At 43.9% G+C, this 17343-nt stretch overlaps 1 protein-coding gene across 5 annotated transcripts in view; it reads right to left on the bottom strand.

Moving 5' to 3' along the window:
* Positions 1-16675, bottom strand: part of TMEM120B (transmembrane protein 120B) — a 47842-nt gene extending 31167 nt beyond the window's left edge. For all 5 annotated transcript variants that reach the window (XM_035706678.2, XM_035706676.2, XM_035706677.2 and 2 more), the window contains exon 1: positions 16472-16675. In XM_035706678.2, the coding sequence (XP_035562571.1) occupies positions 16472-16540 (69 nt within the window). In that variant the 5' untranslated portion in view covers positions 16541-16675. The remainder of the gene's footprint in view (positions 1-16471) is intronic.
* Between the last annotated feature and the right edge of the window lie 668 nt (positions 16676-17343).

The raw sequence follows: 17343 nt of genomic DNA on the forward strand, positions 1-17343 counted from the left end.
CCAACCACAAGATTCTGTATGGGCAGTAAGCTAGAAATGGTTTTTGCCTGGTTGAAAAAAAAATCAAAAGAATATTTCATGACACGTGAGAAGCATATGAAATTGAAATTTCAGTATCCATAAATAAACTTTATTGGAGCACAGCCACACCCATTCATTTACATATTGTCGAGGCTACTCTGGTACTACAACAGGCAGAGTGAGTAGTTGTGACACAGACCATATGGCCCACCAAAGCCTAGAATCCTTATTCCATAGCCTTTCTGCCAAAAAAAGTTTGCCCACTTCTTTCTAAACCATTTGGGAATTGGTTGTAGACAACATGCTTCTTTACTCTTAAATACTTCAGTGTGTATTTCCTAAGAACACAACATTCTCTTATATATCCATCGTCCAATGATCAAATCATCGTTTCTCTTTAGGCTCCTTTAGTCTACAACAGTTCTTCAATTCTTCTTTGTCTTTCATGACATGGATATTTTTAAAGGGTGCAGTCCAGTTGTTTTGAAGAATGTCATCCCCATCTGGGTTTGTCAGATATTTCCTCATGACTGGAGTTTGGTTATGCATTTGGATCAGAAATACCATTAAAGTGACACTGTGTCCTCAGTGTCTCCTATCAGGAAGGACACCATGTCTGTGATTTTAACTTTGATTGCTTGCTGCCCACTGCTTTCTCCATTTACAGTGACCAGCTTCCTATCTTAACAAGTAATTTGTAAAGAGGGAGGCTGTGATTTACTCACTTTTGAATTCTTCGGCCCTCTATGTTCAACTAATCTGCTAGTATTACAGGAAATTCTCCAGAACTGGACAGGAAGGATGGGGGAAGAGAGATCCCAAGTAGACTACTCAGCTTTTGAGAAGGTGGGGCTTCTGAACCAAGAGTCCTCGGTGACACCAGCTGATGTTGAAAGATAAAGGGCCATGCTACCTCCTGGCAATCTTTGGTGCTGGATCCCACCACAGAAAAATGAGATCGAGACTGCAACATCAGCAGCCAGATGCTCACCAGGCCCCCTTGGATTTAAATTAATATCTAACTTCTTAAGTAAAACATGAAGACAATATCCTCGTTAAAAATTAAAATGCTACATGGGGATCCCTGGGTGGCTCACGGTTTAGCGCCGCCTTCAGCCCAAGGTGTGATCCTGGAGACCCGGGATCGAGTCCCACATCAGGCTCCCTGCATGGAGCCTGCTTCTCCCTCTGTGTCTCTGCCTCTCTCTCTCTCTCTGTGTCTCTCATGAATAAATAAATGAAATCTTTAAAAAATAAAAATTAAAAAAATTAAAATGCTACAGCTATGGCTGGAGTCACCTATGAATATCCAGCACCCTGTCTTCTCCCCTTTCTCCAGAGGTAACTACTATTACCAGATTCTTCTGGACTTTTATCTATGTATTTTTCCAGACTGTAGTCTATTTACCTATGTATATCTATATAGACCTATTTCTACATATATGCACATAAATATTTATACATGTACATGAAAAATACACACTGTTGCAAAAATGAATTGTTCCTAATACTTATTCTCCTTTATTTCCTTAAATAACAGGACCCCACTGAGTTGTTAGCTGGGCACATAGCCACCCAGAAATAGACATTTCCCAGCCTCCCTTGCAGCTATGTGTAGTAGGAGGACTGTGAGTTAGCCAAAGGGATGCAGGTAGAAGTGGTGTGTGTAAGTTCTGAATCACATCTTTATAAGGAGCTGCTTGCCCTCCACTGTCCCCTTCCCTGGCTGGGATATGGCAACAAGAGGTGCAGTTACCTTAAAATCAGAGATGGAAGCCATTTGATGTCAATGGCAAATCCCAATGTCCCTTCCCCAGCCAAACCAACCTCTGATGACTTCATGTGACAGAGCTTCCCACCTGTAATGGTTTTAAAACATGATCGCCCATCCTTTAGCATTCCTCACATAAAAATGTGAGATATCTGTTCGCTCCTTTTATTTTTATTTTTATTTTTTTAAATTTTTATTTATTTATGATAGTTACAGAGAGAGAGAGAGGCAGAGACACAGGCAGAGGGAGAAGCAGGCTCCATGCACCGGGAGCCCGATGTGGGATTCGATCCTGGGTCTCCAGGATCGCGCCCTGGGCCAAAGGCAGGCGCCAAACCGCTGCGCCACCCAGCGATCCCATGTTCGCTCCTTTTAAATACGGATAGGCTTGTAGCTGGTTTAACCAATAAAATATGGCTGAAGCAACACTATAGTTTCTGAGAAAAAAAAGTCATGGAAGGCCATGTGGCTTCTGCCTTATTTGCTGGAACACTTGCTTTTAGAGCAAACAGTTCATCTACCCTGAGGCCACCATGATGTATAGAAAACCTAGTCACACGTAGGCACTCTGATCAATCGTACCAACTGAGACAAACATTCTTGTCATTCCAGCTCAGACATTTAGACTAGTGGGTAAAGAAATCTTCAGATAGGAGCACCTGGTCAGTTAAGTGTCTGCCTTTGGCTCAGGTCATGCTCCTAGGGTCCTGGGATCGAGCCCCATATTGGGATCCTTGCCCAGTGGGGAGCCTGCTTCTCCCTCCCCTCCCTGCTCACTAACCTCTCTCTTTCTCTCTCTCTCTCTCTCTAATACATAAAATCTTTTAAAAAAGAGAAAAAGAAATAAACCTCCAAATGATCCCAGCCACAATCTGTAAGGTATTCCTAGCCATTTATGTCTTCCCAGCTAAAGCTCTGACATCAGAACACAGTCAAGCCACTCCTATCATGCCCTGTCTAAACCCCTGACCCACAGAATCCATGAGCAAAATGTAATTACTATTGTTTTATACAGCGACACAGAACTGAACATCACTTACCCTGGACCACAGCTCTCTTTGGACTGCTATGTGACAAATAAGCTACCTCATTTAAGCCTTTTTTTTTTTTTAACTTGGGGATTTCTTTGTTACAGCAGCATAGCTTATACACTAAAGCCCATACTTTTGATTTTTAAAAATATATTAACAGTATCAGAATATAGATATGATTCCACAAGTTTATTTTTCTCACTCAACAATATGTCTTGAAGATCTACAAACATAAGAATGTGTATACTTCATTCTTTTCAGAGCTATGCAAAATTTCATGCTATGGACACAGTTATTGAGCCATTCTATTGCTGGATATTTAGGTTGTTTCCAGTCTCTACCTATAACCAACAATGCAACATTAAAAAATATCCTTGCACTGCCTCCATGGGCATACACACAAGCATCTCTCTAGGGAAGGGAAGAAGGATTACTGGGTCAAAGTGTACAGCCTTGTTTTAATAGATCTTGGCAAACTGCCCACAGAGTGGCTGTATCAATTTACACTCCCACTTACAGCATATGACATTTGTCGACATCTTACCAACACTCAATGACATCTACTTTTCTACAGGCACTTCTCTAATCTCTGCTGGTGATATTTTCTGCTCAATCCTAAAGCATCAGATTGGGTAGGGATAGGAAGTCTGTGAATCTTCCCACAATGTTGTCCCTGGGCATATGGAGTCACTCCTGTTCCCCTTTGGTTCTTTCTCTCTGCCATCAACTAGAGCCACTTCCCAGGGGAGACCATATATTGGTCCACTCCTGTCTTCAGCTCCAGACTCAGGATTTGACAGCTAAGAGGAGAACAATATGGGGTTGGGGTGTCGGGGTGGGGGGAGTCAGAAACAAGGTCCTTTGTGTGACATACTCTCTACTCCCAAGGTATCCCTCACCCACACCCAGAATCTGCTGATTTCACCTCATACCAATCCCATAAGCAGTAGGAAAGATTATCAATTCATTTCATGGATCCTAACTTTTCTCCAGACTGCTACCTCTTATTCTAACTGTAATAAAATACATATAACATAAAATTTACCATTTTAATCATTTAAAATTTCTAAATTTTTTCTAATTCTAATAAAACACATTTAAAAATTACCATCTTAATAATTTTAAGTGGAGGGATGCCTGGGTGGTTCAGTCAATTAAGGGGTTGCCTTCTGCTTAGGTCATGAATTCAAGGCCCTGGGATTGAGCCCCAAGTCAGGCTCCCTGTTCAACAGGGAGTCTGATTCTCCCTCTGCCCCTCCTGCTTATCCACACACTCTCTCAAATAAATAAAATCTTTTTTAAAAATTAAAAAAAATTTAAATGTACAATTCAGTGGTATTATATATGTTCACATCATTGTGAAACCATCACCACCACTCATCTCCAGAACTTTTTCATCATCTCAACTAAAACTCCAAACCCATCAAACAACAACTCTCTTTTCTGTTTCCCCAGCCCCTGGCAACCACCATCCTACTTTGTCTATGAATTTGACCTTCTAGATACTTTATATATATGTGACAAATAATATGTGGTTCTACATATTATTTGTCTTTTTTTTTTTGGAAAACCAAACAGAAGAGAATATAGTTTAGTTGAATTATACAACATGTGAACCCTTTCAGTTCTTCATAATTTACATCTGACTTCTCGGAAACATTTTGGGAAGAAAATGCAGAGACTTTTGGGGGGAAATAAATGATTAAATTTTTAAAAATTCCAGTTAGTGGGACGCCTGGGTAGCTAAGTGGTTAAGTGTCTGTCTTCAGATCAGGATGTGCTCCCAGGATCCCGGGATCGAGTCCCACATTGGGCTCCCTGCATGGAGCCTTCTTCTCCCTCTGCCTATGTCTCTTCCTCTCTCTCTCTCTCTCTCTCTGTGTGTGTGTGTGTGTGTGTCTCAGAAATAAATAAAATCATTTTTTAAAATTCCAGTTAGTTAACACAGTGTTCTATTAGTTTCAGGTGTACAATACAGTGATTCAACAATTCCATACATTACCCAGTGCTCATCATGACAAGTGCCCTCCTTAATCCCCATCACCTGTTTAACCCATCTCCCCACTCCTCTCTTTGGTAATGATCACTTGGTTCTCTATAATTAAGAGCTTGTTTCTTCATTTGCTTCTCTTTTATTCTCTTTGCTTATTTGTTTCTTAAATTCCACATGAGTGTAATCATGTATTTGTCTTTCTCTGACATATTTTGCTTAGCACAATACACTCTAGCTCCATCCAAATTGTTCCAAATGGCAAGATTTCATTCTCCTTTATGACTAATATTCCATTTTGTATATATATATACAATATTCCATTTTGTATATATGGAATTTTGTATATATATACAATATTCCATTTTGTGCGTGTGTACATATCACATCTTCCTTATTCATTCCTCATTCAGTGGACACTTGGGCTGCTTTCATATTTTGAGTATTGTGAATAATGTACTATGAACATGGCTGTATAAGTATCTATTTCAAATCTCTGCTCTCGGTTCTTTGGGGTATAGACCCAGAAGTGGGATTGCTAGATCAAATAGTAATTCTATATTTAATATTTTTTTTAGGAACCACCATACCATTTCCCATAGCAGCTGCACCATTTTACAACAGCTGTATCTTTTTTTTTTAATTTTTATTTATTTATGATAGTCAGAGAGAGAGAGAGAGAGAGAGAGAGAGAGAGAGAGGCAGAGACACAGGCAGAGGGAGAAGCAGGCTTCATGCACCGGGAGCCCAACGTGGGACTCGATCCCGGGTCTCCAGGATCGCGCCCTGGGCCAAAGGCAGGCGCTAAACCGCTGCGCCACCCAGGGATCTCACAACAGCTGTCTCTTGATGCACTACTGTCCATGAGGTGGTTCTGAGAGGTAGGGTGGGGAATACAATTCTTGTTCTCCCTTGGAATTCCTAGCTATCCTCTGCAGATGAGGGTGTCTCCAGAAGACCCTCAATTAGACCTGTGCTTTGAAATGCTTTTTTCATGAGCAGAATGAGCCACACTGCAACAATTCAATCCTGGCTTTCATCCATCAGCCTTGAACCTGTGGCCTCAAATGGAACTGGTCACCATATGGAAGCCTTCTGTTGTTTTTGCCAACCAGGCAGCTATTCCTCTTCTGGTTCATGTCTCCACAGTTTCTTTGGAAATCCATCCCTCCCCACACTCAGTTATTGAAATCTGGCTAGGAATGGGGTTGAACCTGTCCCAGGTTCGAGGGCGTATGACCTGGGCCTGGCCAATCAGAATATGAGTCTCCAGACCCAAGTGGCGGATTTGGGGACAGGCATTCAAAACCAACAAAACTCAAACAAAAAACAACAAAACCAACAAAACTCAGCTGGAGGTCTTTTACCAGAACTGCTGAAAAAAAGAAGCTCTTCTTCTACTAGTCTGAAGGAGGAAGATCTAACGTGAGCCCAGAGCTAACAGAGCTGTTTTGCTTGAGTATGAATCAAATGATGGGAAAACAGGGCAGAGAGGTAGATGAAGGCTGAGCCCTGATGGTTTCATTTGAGCCCCTGGATCGACTCATACCTGAAGGTGATACACCTCTGACTTCTCAATTACATAAACAAATACTGTTTTATTCTGTTTGACTTTGCCAGTTTGGATTGAATGTCTTCATTTCAGAGGCAAGTGTCAGAATTTGGATTAAAATGCCAAAGAACACGGGATGCCTAGGTGGCTCAGCGATTGAGCGCCTGCCTTCGGCACAGGGCATGATCCTGGAGTCCCAGGATCGAGTCCCACATCAGGCTCCCTGCATGGAGCTGGCTTCTCTCTCTGCCGATGTCTCTGCCTCTCTCGCTCTGTGTCTCTCATGAATAAATAAAATCTTAAAAAATAAATAAATAAATGCCCAAAACAGGCATGCCTCAGTGGCTCAGCAGTTGAGAGTCTGCCTTTGGCTCAGCGTGTGATCCGGGGTCCCGGGATCGAGTTCCGCATCCGGCTCCTTCCATGGAGCCTGCTTCTCCCCACTCCGCCTGTGTTTCTGCCTCTCTTTCTGTGTCTCTCATGAATAAATAAACAAAACCTTTAAAAAAAATACCAAAGAACAGTTTTCCTTCTGGGCAAAGTTAATCACTCCAGGTAAGAAAAAAAGCCAAAAATCTTGGACTCATTACTACCAACCTCTTGCCCTGGGCACTATCATCTTCAAGGAATCAAAAACAAAGACTTGGAGCCTCATTGAATGAATCCTTCACCAAGCCAGTAACTAAATAGGCACCTAAAAATGTAGATCTCTGAACAGAGATTGGGTGTTTTTCTACAAACCAAAAACCTAAGCCATCATTTTTTTAAACAACTTTATTGAAGTATAATTCACATATCATAAAATTCACTCATTTAATGTGTACAATTCAGTGATGCTTATTATATTTACCACATCCAGTTTTGGGGCATCCCACCACCACCCAGTAAGATCCCTCACATCCACGACAGCAGTCCCTCCTCCCTACTCCCCTCCTTCCAATCCCTGGCAACCACTAACCTACCTTCTGTTCCTACAGATTTGTCTTTTCTGAATATTTCATATAAATGGAATCATACAATATGTGGTTTGGGGTCTGGCTTCTTTCACTCAACATCACGTTTTTGAGGTTTATTTATGTTGTAGCATACACAAGTATTCCTCCTTTCTGAAAGTTCATGTTATACCATTTTGCTTTTTATGAAAGACTTCCATTAGTAAAGCAGTGGCTTTTTTCATAAAAGTGAAAATCCTCTTGAGATCTCTTTGGGTTAGCAAAAACAGGTACTAATGGAGGTCTTTCATAAAAGCAGTGGCATAAAGCTTTCGGAAAGCAGGGGATACTCTGTTTTACGCCATTCTGGCTTATGAAAGGTTTCCATAGGAAGGCTGTGCTTTTGGATAGTAGGGGGAAGCATGCATTACTATGTTGTGTTTTTTTTTTCATTACTATGTTTTTATTGCTACTTTACAATACAAATTTGGTATAGATGCATCACATTTTGTTTATCCATTCACCTGTTAATGGAAATTCTGGTTATTTCCACTTTTTAGCTATTATGACCATGAACATGTACTAATCTTCGTGTAGACACATTTTCATTTCTCTTAGGTAGATACCTAGGAATGGAATTGCTGGTCATATGGTAAATATATGTTTAACTTTTAAAGAAAATGACAAACTGCCAAACCACTATTTTTATTTCTAAACTTGGCAGCAGTGGATTAGAACATGGGAAACACCAAACACTGGGAGTCCACTCTGCACACAGTGTGGGGAGTACCAGCTTATTAAATGTGATTGACTACCACATCAAGTTGCTACCTCTAAAAATAACCCAGAGTGCTGGGGGCACCAAAGCAGATAAGCAGCTGCAGAAGAAAGCACTCCATTTGGGAGCACAAGCAGACCCCCACACCTTAACTTGTCTAGTTCAAGGCCAAAGAAAAGAAACACACTTGATTTATCTACGGATGGAGCTTTAGGGGTAAAAAAAAAAAAAAAAAAAAAAGAGGATAATTATGAGCAACCATTGCCAGTAAAGAATCAAATGCTAACTATATAAATGTAATTAAAATCTCCAAGAGAGAAAATACAAGCATAATACAATTTACTCAATTTACTCAATTCTGCAGTAAATAGTATTTGCATGGTCATAATCATATAAATGACTGACAGTGAACCTATAAAGCTGCCTTTCTTTTCCCCCCTTTTTTCTTTCTTTCTTTCTTTCTTTCTTTCTTTCTTTCTTTCTTTCTTTCTTCCTTCCTTCCTTCCTTCCTTCCTTCCTTCCTTCCTTCCTTCCTTCCTTTCTTTCTTTCTTTCTTTCTTTCTTTGTTTCAAGTTTTATTTATTTAGGTAATCTCTACATCCAACATGGGGCTAGAACTCATGACCCCAAGATCAAGAGTCACATGCTCTTCCAACTGAGTCAGCCAGGCACACTAGAGATGTTTTTCTTTATAAGCCTTTTGGTACTGTTGGGTTACTTTTTGGTCTCCTGCTCATTTTACTATGAAGTATTTCAGGCATACAAAAAAAAAAAGATATAAAATCACATAATGGATAGAAAATCATATAATTGATAGAAAATAAACATGAGCATCCATATTCTCACCCTCAGTTTAAAAAATAATAGTGCACAGAGAGTTAAAAGCTTCTATGTATTCTTTCTGGATGGTATTCCTATCCTCTGCCCCCAAAGAGGGGAACCCCTTTACTGGTTACCTCTGCCCCTCTGCCCACCCCAGATCAATTCTTTCTCTGAGCCCAAGGAGGCTGACCCCTATGGACTGCAACTCCTGCACTCCCTTGCCTTGCCTCCTACTTGGGTTTTGCCAATGGGATGCACGGTGGGAAGAGAGAGAAGCTAGGGTATTTGTTGCTTCTGCTTCCTCTCTACTTTGCTGCAACCTTCAATAATTACAGCTTCTGTCCTACACCTCTCCTTCCCCAGCAACAAGCTTTGGTCAAGCTCTGGTGATGCACCATCTCCTCCCCTCTTCAGGAACAGGACTGGCCCCAGCTCTAGGGGCCTGACCCTTAAATTGCCACATCTCTGTAAAGTCCTTTCTTTAAACTCCTTTCAGTGAGACCCTTCTGGGAGTCATTTGCTTCTCACCAGGGCCCTACCGAATTTCCACTATACTGAATCTGGCCCGTATCACTCCCTTGCACTATATAAACATGTATTGACAAGCAATACATAGTATTGTTTGGAATGTTTCTAACTTTATCATCCATGTCCTACTGTATATATGTCTCTGCAACTTTCCACTCAATGTTGCTCTTCTTTTAAAAACGTTTATCCAGACATCCCCATCCCCGGTGGCCCAGCGGTTTAGTGCCGCCTTCCACCCAGGGTGTGATCCTGGAAACCTGGGATCGAGTCCCATGTCAGGTTCCCTGCATGGAGCCTACTTCTCCCTCTGCCTGTGTCTCTGCCTCTTTCTCTCTCTCTCTCTTTCTCTCTGTCATGAATAAATAAATAATCTTTTAAAAAAATAAATAAAAACGTTTATTCATGTTGACACATGTAGCTCTAGTTTATTTATTCTGCTCATCATAGCCCGTCCTATGGATGTTCAGTGGAAATATCCATTCTGAAGAACATTTAGGTTTCTGGTGTTTAGCTCTTACAGACAAGTGTTCTGAAAATTCTTGAACATCTCTATTTGAATGTTTAACTTTGTGGATATGCATTACTTCTAAACATGTAGAATGGATTAAAAGAGAGGGAGAGAGAAAAACACTGATATTGGCTCTGTGAGCTGGGATGCCCATACCTTCTTTCCTACAATGGCTAATTACCATCCTTTTATAGCACATGTAGAAGACACAAACAAGTGAGTTTCTTTCAGAGGTTTGGTGATCTGCTACCTCTCCTGTACTCTCAGGCCCCAAGCTCTGCCCCAGTGGGAAGATGAGGTTAATGACTCCAGGTCTCAGCATGGCTGTGAAACATTTGGAAATGTCTGCTTAACACAACTTGGCTAAATAATAAGACCCAGAATTGGGGAGTCACAACCCAAGTCAACAATTATTGCAAGAATTGCCAGCAATGGAATCTCACGGCATCTTCAGAGAGGGCTCTGGCCCAGAAGCATTGCAAGTTGGTAGGCAACCCAACAGATTGCAACAGACATGGCCACCACCAAAATGTGGTGTCTGATAGCTGTGCTTCTCTCAAGGGGTAAGGTTTTTTTTGTTTTGTTTTGTTTTGTTTTAAGATTTTATTTATTTATTCATGACAGAGGGGGAGAGAGAGAGAGAGAGAGAGAGAGAGAGAGAGAAGCAGAGGGAGAAGCAGGCTCCGTGCAGGGAGCCTGACGTGGAACTCCATCCCAGGTCTCCAGGATCAAACCCTGGGCTGAAAGCGGCACTAAACCGCTGGGCCACCGGGGCTGCCCACCAAGGGGTAAGTTTTTGAGAGATTACATTTATGTAATTATCTTTCCAAGGAAGCAAATTCAAACAAAGATTTCTGGATGCTGAATATATTTAACTAAGACTCATCACCATGAAAACACTACTAAGGATGGCAAGTTGACTTCACCGAAACAGCAACAATTTTATACTGGAAAAAACTGAGTCATGTGCCAGGATTGATTCGTGATGTCTGCTATAGGAGCAGTAAGTGCAGGTATTAGACATGAGTGCCAGATGTTTGGCAGGCAGGATAACCTAACTTTTCATATCCACAGTCTGTCACTTCTTAGCTAAGTCATATAATCTCTTTGTATCTCAGTTTCCTCAGCTGTCAAGGAGTTAGGAGATGAGGTAACAGGCCATATACTGGTTTATTTTTTTTAATTTAGGTATATTATACATATCAATTTTATTGAGGTATAATTTACATATCAATTCACCAATCTTAAGGTGTACAACTCAATGAATTCTGGCAAATATACATAATTGTGTCAACACCACCATACTCGGGGCATAAAAGAAAGGTTCACAAACTTTGCTGATTCACCATGCCCTTCTTGTCTCAGTATACTTTTCAAGTCAAATAACTGAAAAGTATTTATGTCTAACAACTCAGTAGCCTTTTGAGGAAAAGAATATGCAGAAATTGACAAAAACATTTTTATTTCATTTTGAAATAACCAAAATTATTTACTAATGGGATGTGTGTACTTATTGGGCTTTGTGTTAAATTCTCAAACCTTGGAATCAGATTGGACACTGTCACCATCATTTCTTTTCCATACAGATTTTCACATAATACTTGATTCTAATCACAGACCACTAGAAACCTAACTTCACAAAGATAAGATATCATCAAAAAGAATTTAGTGTGATCTAACGTGCAGGTGTGAACTATGCCAAATTAGCAGTTTAAGTGGTGTATGGCAGATGTCATTGTGTTTTCCTTGAAAATTTAATTTTACCCTATAGTGTCCCTGTGAGCTTGAAGCAGTTCCTTGAAGGTGCCTTGACACAGTGTGGGAATCACAAATATAGATTCCCCCCTCCAAAAGATGCGTGTCCAGCATCCCTTTCTTTCTTTTACTACCAGTATTTTTTTTTTTAAGATTTTACTTATTTATTCATGAGAGACACACAGAGAGGCAGAGAAACAGGCAGAGGGAGGAGAAGCAGACTCCATGCAGGGAGTCCGATGCGGGGCTCTATCCCTGGACTCCGGGATCATGCCCTGAGCCAAAGGCAAAGAGGGTCAACCACTGAGCCACCCAGCCATACTACCAGTATTTTTATTTTCCTTTATAGGATTAACTGGATTATTCTTATTTCATATCATTCCAGTCCTAGGCTCCAGGGAAGACATGTAACCAATGCCCAGCCAATAAGTGCCACAGTAGCTGGTTAAGTAAGGGATAATCATATAACCCACGTTAGGACAAAAAGTTGGCCCTGGGACTCCTGCTGGAATTACCAGGGAAGATGCTCTGTTTCTGCCAATTTGCTAAGCTGGTAGATGCCAACCTGGGGTTGCCAGTGCACATCTTTACCACACGTGGGAGAGACTGCCTGACAATAAGGCTGATATAGAAGAAACAGAGAGGGGGTTCCTGGGTGGCTCAGTCAGTTAAGCATCCAACTCTTGGTTTAGCTAGGGTCATGATCTCAGGGTCATGGGATCCAGGCCCACCTCAAGCTGTGCCCTCAATGCAAAGTCGGCTTGCCCCTCTCCCTCTGCTCCTCCCCCTGCTATGCTCTCTCTCAAATAAATAAATAAAATCTTTTTTTTTTTTTTTAAAGGGAAGAAGAAACAGAGATACACACAAAGACATCATTGGAGCGCCAAGATCAAGCCTGACTTGAAGCCATTTGTCACTGGACTTCCCAATATATGAGCCAATAAACTCCTTTTTTTGGCTTAAAGCCAGCTGAACGAGGTTTCTGTCACTTGCAACTAAGAATCCTGACTAATGCATTATGTCAAAGCACTGTACAAATTAAATGAGACCTCAAAAGTTCAATATTTCTTTCCAGAGCCAAGGGTCTCAAGATACTTTGGGAGTCCACTGTGTTAAGAACTCAAAGAATATCTGATGTACACAGTACCATGTACTTGGGTTCAAATTCCAAAATCCCATGATTTTCAAGCTACTTAACATCTCTCAGCCTCAGTAGAAAGTAGATTAAATGAAATAATCCATAGATCATACAGTTAGCTCTTACTGTTGCTATTATTGTCAGCCTTTGTTTTATAGACAAAGAAACTCAAACTCAGAGAGGCGGCTTGCAGGTAGTAGACAGGGGCAGGCCAGGGGTTCTTTCCACACAGCCCACTTCTAAAGAAAGAGATCCATAAGGCCATGCAAGAGGAATGAGAAACAAAAGGCTACAAAAGGCACAGACCTGCCTTAGGTAGTGGTTAAGAGTATAGACCTTGATGTTCAACAGCCTGGGTTTGAATCCTGACTCCAATATATACAAGACATGTGGCTTTGGGTATATGATTTTCTCTCTGTAAAATGGGATAAGAGGATCTATTTCATAGAGCTTTAATAAAATAATACTGACCTTCTTGTTTCTACCCTGTCCCTCTCATAGCTATTCTATACACAGCAGCCAGAGGGCTGCCTGTTTCATTGGTAGGAAAAGCCAAAAATCTTTGACACTGGCCTACCAGGCCCCTGCATTTCTGTGAAGTCAGGTTTAGGGAAAGGCCTCTTCAGGCCACCTCCTTCCTGGATGGACAGAGATGGGGTCAAGTTTCCAGTGATGCAAGTCAGGAAATGTTTATTAAATCACCTGCCACGGTGTCTGTAAGTGACCTTCTGTGGTCATACCACAGGCCACAGGGCCAAACATGGACTGGTTTCAGACAGATGCTCAATTCACCAGCATGGCTGAAATCCCAACCAGAAAACAAAGTCCCCATAGCCACTTGACCTTGCCCCCGAATCTAGTGAGGCTCTGGCAGATACAAATCACAGTCAAAAGAAAACAGGTCCGGGCAGCCCGGTGGCTCAGCGGTTTGGCGCCGCCTTCGGCCCAGGGCCTGATCCTGGGGACCCGGGATCGAGTCCGACATCAGGCTCCCTGCGTGGAGCCTGCTTCTCCCTCTGCCTGTGTCTCTACCTCTCTCTCTCTCTGTGTGTGTCTCATGAATAAATAAATAAAATCTTTAAAAAAAAAAGAAAGAAAGAAAGAAAGAAAGAAAGAAAGAAAGAAAGAAAGAAAGAAAGAAAGAAAGAAAGTCCTAGAGATTATGACTTGACTTTTGCCAAGAGGGCGGGGAATTCCAAAGACCTTTCAAATCCTCTGGGGTCTGACAACTAGGTTTCCTCTTTCCTCTCCTCATTTGAAAAAGGGAAGGAGAGGTGAAACAGAGACATTAGCTATGACCTCAAGAAAGACATAATCAGAGAGGTGCAAACATGAAACCCACCAATCCCAGATTCTGAGGCAGACATAGGGAAAACTAAGATAGACAGGAATTTTCTGGTTAAAAAAATAATAATAATAAATCTTTCCTTTCTAGTTCCAATCTCTCCACCTGCCTACCTGTTGTGACTTCCCAATACATATTTGAAAAGTATTTGAAAGTCTGTCCAACACACACACAATGACGATGTACACCCTACTTATTATACACCTATCCCAGAAACTTTCATCTCAGGTGTTCAAAGTTCTCATATTTATTATGGGGGATGTGGAGGTAAGAGAGGGGCCTCCCAGCACAATGAGAGACATCCGAACTAAGCATTTAGAATAATAAGTTCTAGTGCCAGCTTTACCACTCAAGAGCTGTGTGACCCCAGTTGAGTGAATTAGATTCTCAAGCTTCAGCTTCCCATCTATGAACTGAAGATATAGACAATGTTTTTGCTCTAGTCTATGACCTTGACTCACAGGGGACTCTGTGGCCTTCCATCCGTCACTGGCCTCTGACCTGGGAGTTGTCCACCAAATCCTGAGGCCAGCAGGGTCCCTCTTCTCCAAAGGCCCAGTCCATTCCAGTTCCCCCATTGCTGAAGAACTGAGCAGGTGACATCACAGCTCCTCCTACCCCCCAGTCAGCTGTCCTACAGCCCTTGCTGTGTACCAGGGGACAAAATCCAGAATTCTCCATTCCTCTCTGTCCCTCACACACCTGAACCCCAAAGATATGAAGTAAGAACATAAATCAAATGCCTCCTTTGCAAGTGCTGCCTGCCAAGACTAGCTATCTAATTGCTGTTGATTGCATTAACTGAATGGCTCTGAAGTGTTAAGACAACTCCTCCTCCTAGTATAAGGCAGGGCAAGGGAAAGCAATTCAGGAAAAAAGCTCCTCACAGTAAAACTCTTCACCCACTCTCAACCCTAACACCCCTTCCATGATTCCACGGCTGAACATGATCCGAGAGCCCAATAGGACTAAGTGTTAAGAAGCAGCTGAATCTTCTAGATGGGACTGGAGCCAGAAGGATCCCCTCGGAACTGGGTGAGCCCTACGCCCTGGACCTGAAGGAGAGGGCACCAACCCACACGTGCCCCACAGGCCAAAAAAGGCCTACGTTATTCTCTGCTCATGCTTAAAACAGACCCCACCCCTCCACCTTCCTGCTCCATCTCTGCAGCACCCCTCTCTTTAAACATCAAGGTCTATTGCCTCATGTCTAGAAGACCCATCATAGACAAAATCCTCTCCCCTCCTGTGGACACTGTAAGAGGCCAACCAACTGCAGATAAGAGCTCCATGTCATTGCTCCAGCTGAGGATAGGAAGAAGTGGGGTGAGGCTGTGCAATGTGATTTCTGGCAAACAGAGCCCAACTCCACAGAAAACAAATACAATCTAGTAGCTGGAGAAGAAAAAAGCTCCATCCCCAGAAGCGCTCCAGAAGTCCTTCTTGGCCAATGCCAAGGTTTCAAATGAGGTGTCTCTAGTCACCTGAGTTGGTAGCTGGGACCTCTTTGAACCTCCTTGCAAGAACAACTCCTCCGGCCAGGACCCCACAGGGGCAATGTCATTCTCTCAAGGGGCCTCTCTTACATCTGGCCTCATCCTATCCGGTGTAAAGTTCTGGGCCAGATGGGTGAGGGCTCTGAGCAGCCTCTATCACTGACGGGGGCAAACCAGCTGTCAGAACTGACAGATGTCATCCACAAGGCCAAACAGTCTGCAGCAGCGGCGGAGAGTAGGGCATAGACACCAGAGCCCCCAAAACGCAGAACAGGGGTCCTTAATCCCTAAGCAAAGCCTAGGGGTTCAAGGTGAACGGCTCCCAAGCACATCTCGCAATATGCAGTTGCAGAAGAGAGGGCTACCTCACCAGAATAGAGAAGCTGAGCTGCCAAAAGCAGGTGGACGGGGTGAGGTTAGGGGAGACCCCTGCCGAGGTGGGGGTTGGGCTGTTTTGTGAAACCCAGGACAAATCTGTCCCCTCAGGCTTGCCCCATATGACACACCTGGAACTTCCCCTCAGAGGCCACAGACCAACTTTCTGCAGAGGAGGAGGTGTGCGGAGCAGAGCCGGTGCGAAGGCGGGGTAATGGGGGGCTAGGACCGGGCGCCCCAAGTGGATGAAGAACTGAAGTGCTGGCAGTTAGGAGGGTGCTGGCCCACGCGGACCACCAGCCCCTGGTGCCCAGCCAGGGGCACCGCCCTGGACCCTGATGATCCCCACCGCGCCGGCTGGGGAAGCAGGAAGGGGAAGGCACTGCACCGCAGGTAGCAGAGTTGCGCGACCAGGTGGCCCGGCCCTACCTGCAGTTCCTGAAATTCTCCCTCCAGCTCGTGCCACTCGCGCTCGCAGCGCTCCAGCTGGCCGGACATGGCGCGGCGATGCGAGGCGGCGGCAGCTCCCGCAGCGTGGCGCGGGCGGACACCGGCACCCCAGCGCGGCCACTCGCCCGCCGCCTTCGGAGGCACCAGCTGTTCCTGCGCAGCCGGAGCCACGCGCGCACCTGACGTCACAGCCCCCGCCCCGGCCCCGCCCCACCCCCTCGCCGGAGGCGGCCCGCGCATGCGCACGCGCCTCCGCCGGCTCCGCCCCCGCGCGCCCGCCGCGAGACCGCTGTGGTCCTCGGGTCTTGGCGGTCTCGGTTGCCGTCTCCTGGCGGGTGCTGCTGCCCTTCCAGTGTCTCCTGGTTGACGCTGGGGAACTTCTCCGCCCTGCATTTGCACAAGATCGTGTTTATTTGGCATGTCCGGAGTCGGGAGGAAGGAGGATTTGGGGGAGCTGAGAGCTCAGCACTCTCGGCATTCATTGCCTGAACAGAGCCAAAGCCAATGGCCTGTAATGCTAGAACTGACATTGACCATCCAGCAAGGTCGCCAGGCAGGGAGGGGAAGGGCAGAGAGGGACCCGACGTCTCACCGTGTCATGACTTACTGCAACTAATACATCTAGACTCCTGTCATCTGCATAGTCCCCTGCGAGAGATTCTGCGCGACTCTCGACAGCAGTGTCTGCTGCTCATGTGACACCATTGCCTCTCCTTCCCTGCATGGACGTAGGATCTGTCCCTGCCTCCCTTCCCAGTGACATCTCCTATCTCAGCCCCCTGGATCAGTACTTCCCAGACACTTTTTTCTCTTCCTATCCTTGCATGGAACATTCCCTCTAAATCTTCATA

The sequence above is a fragment of the Canis lupus genome, chromosome 26, assembly GCF_003254725.2.
Source record: "Canis lupus dingo isolate Sandy chromosome 26, ASM325472v2, whole genome shotgun sequence".
NCBI lineage: Eukaryota > Metazoa > Chordata > Mammalia > Carnivora > Canidae > Canis > Canis lupus.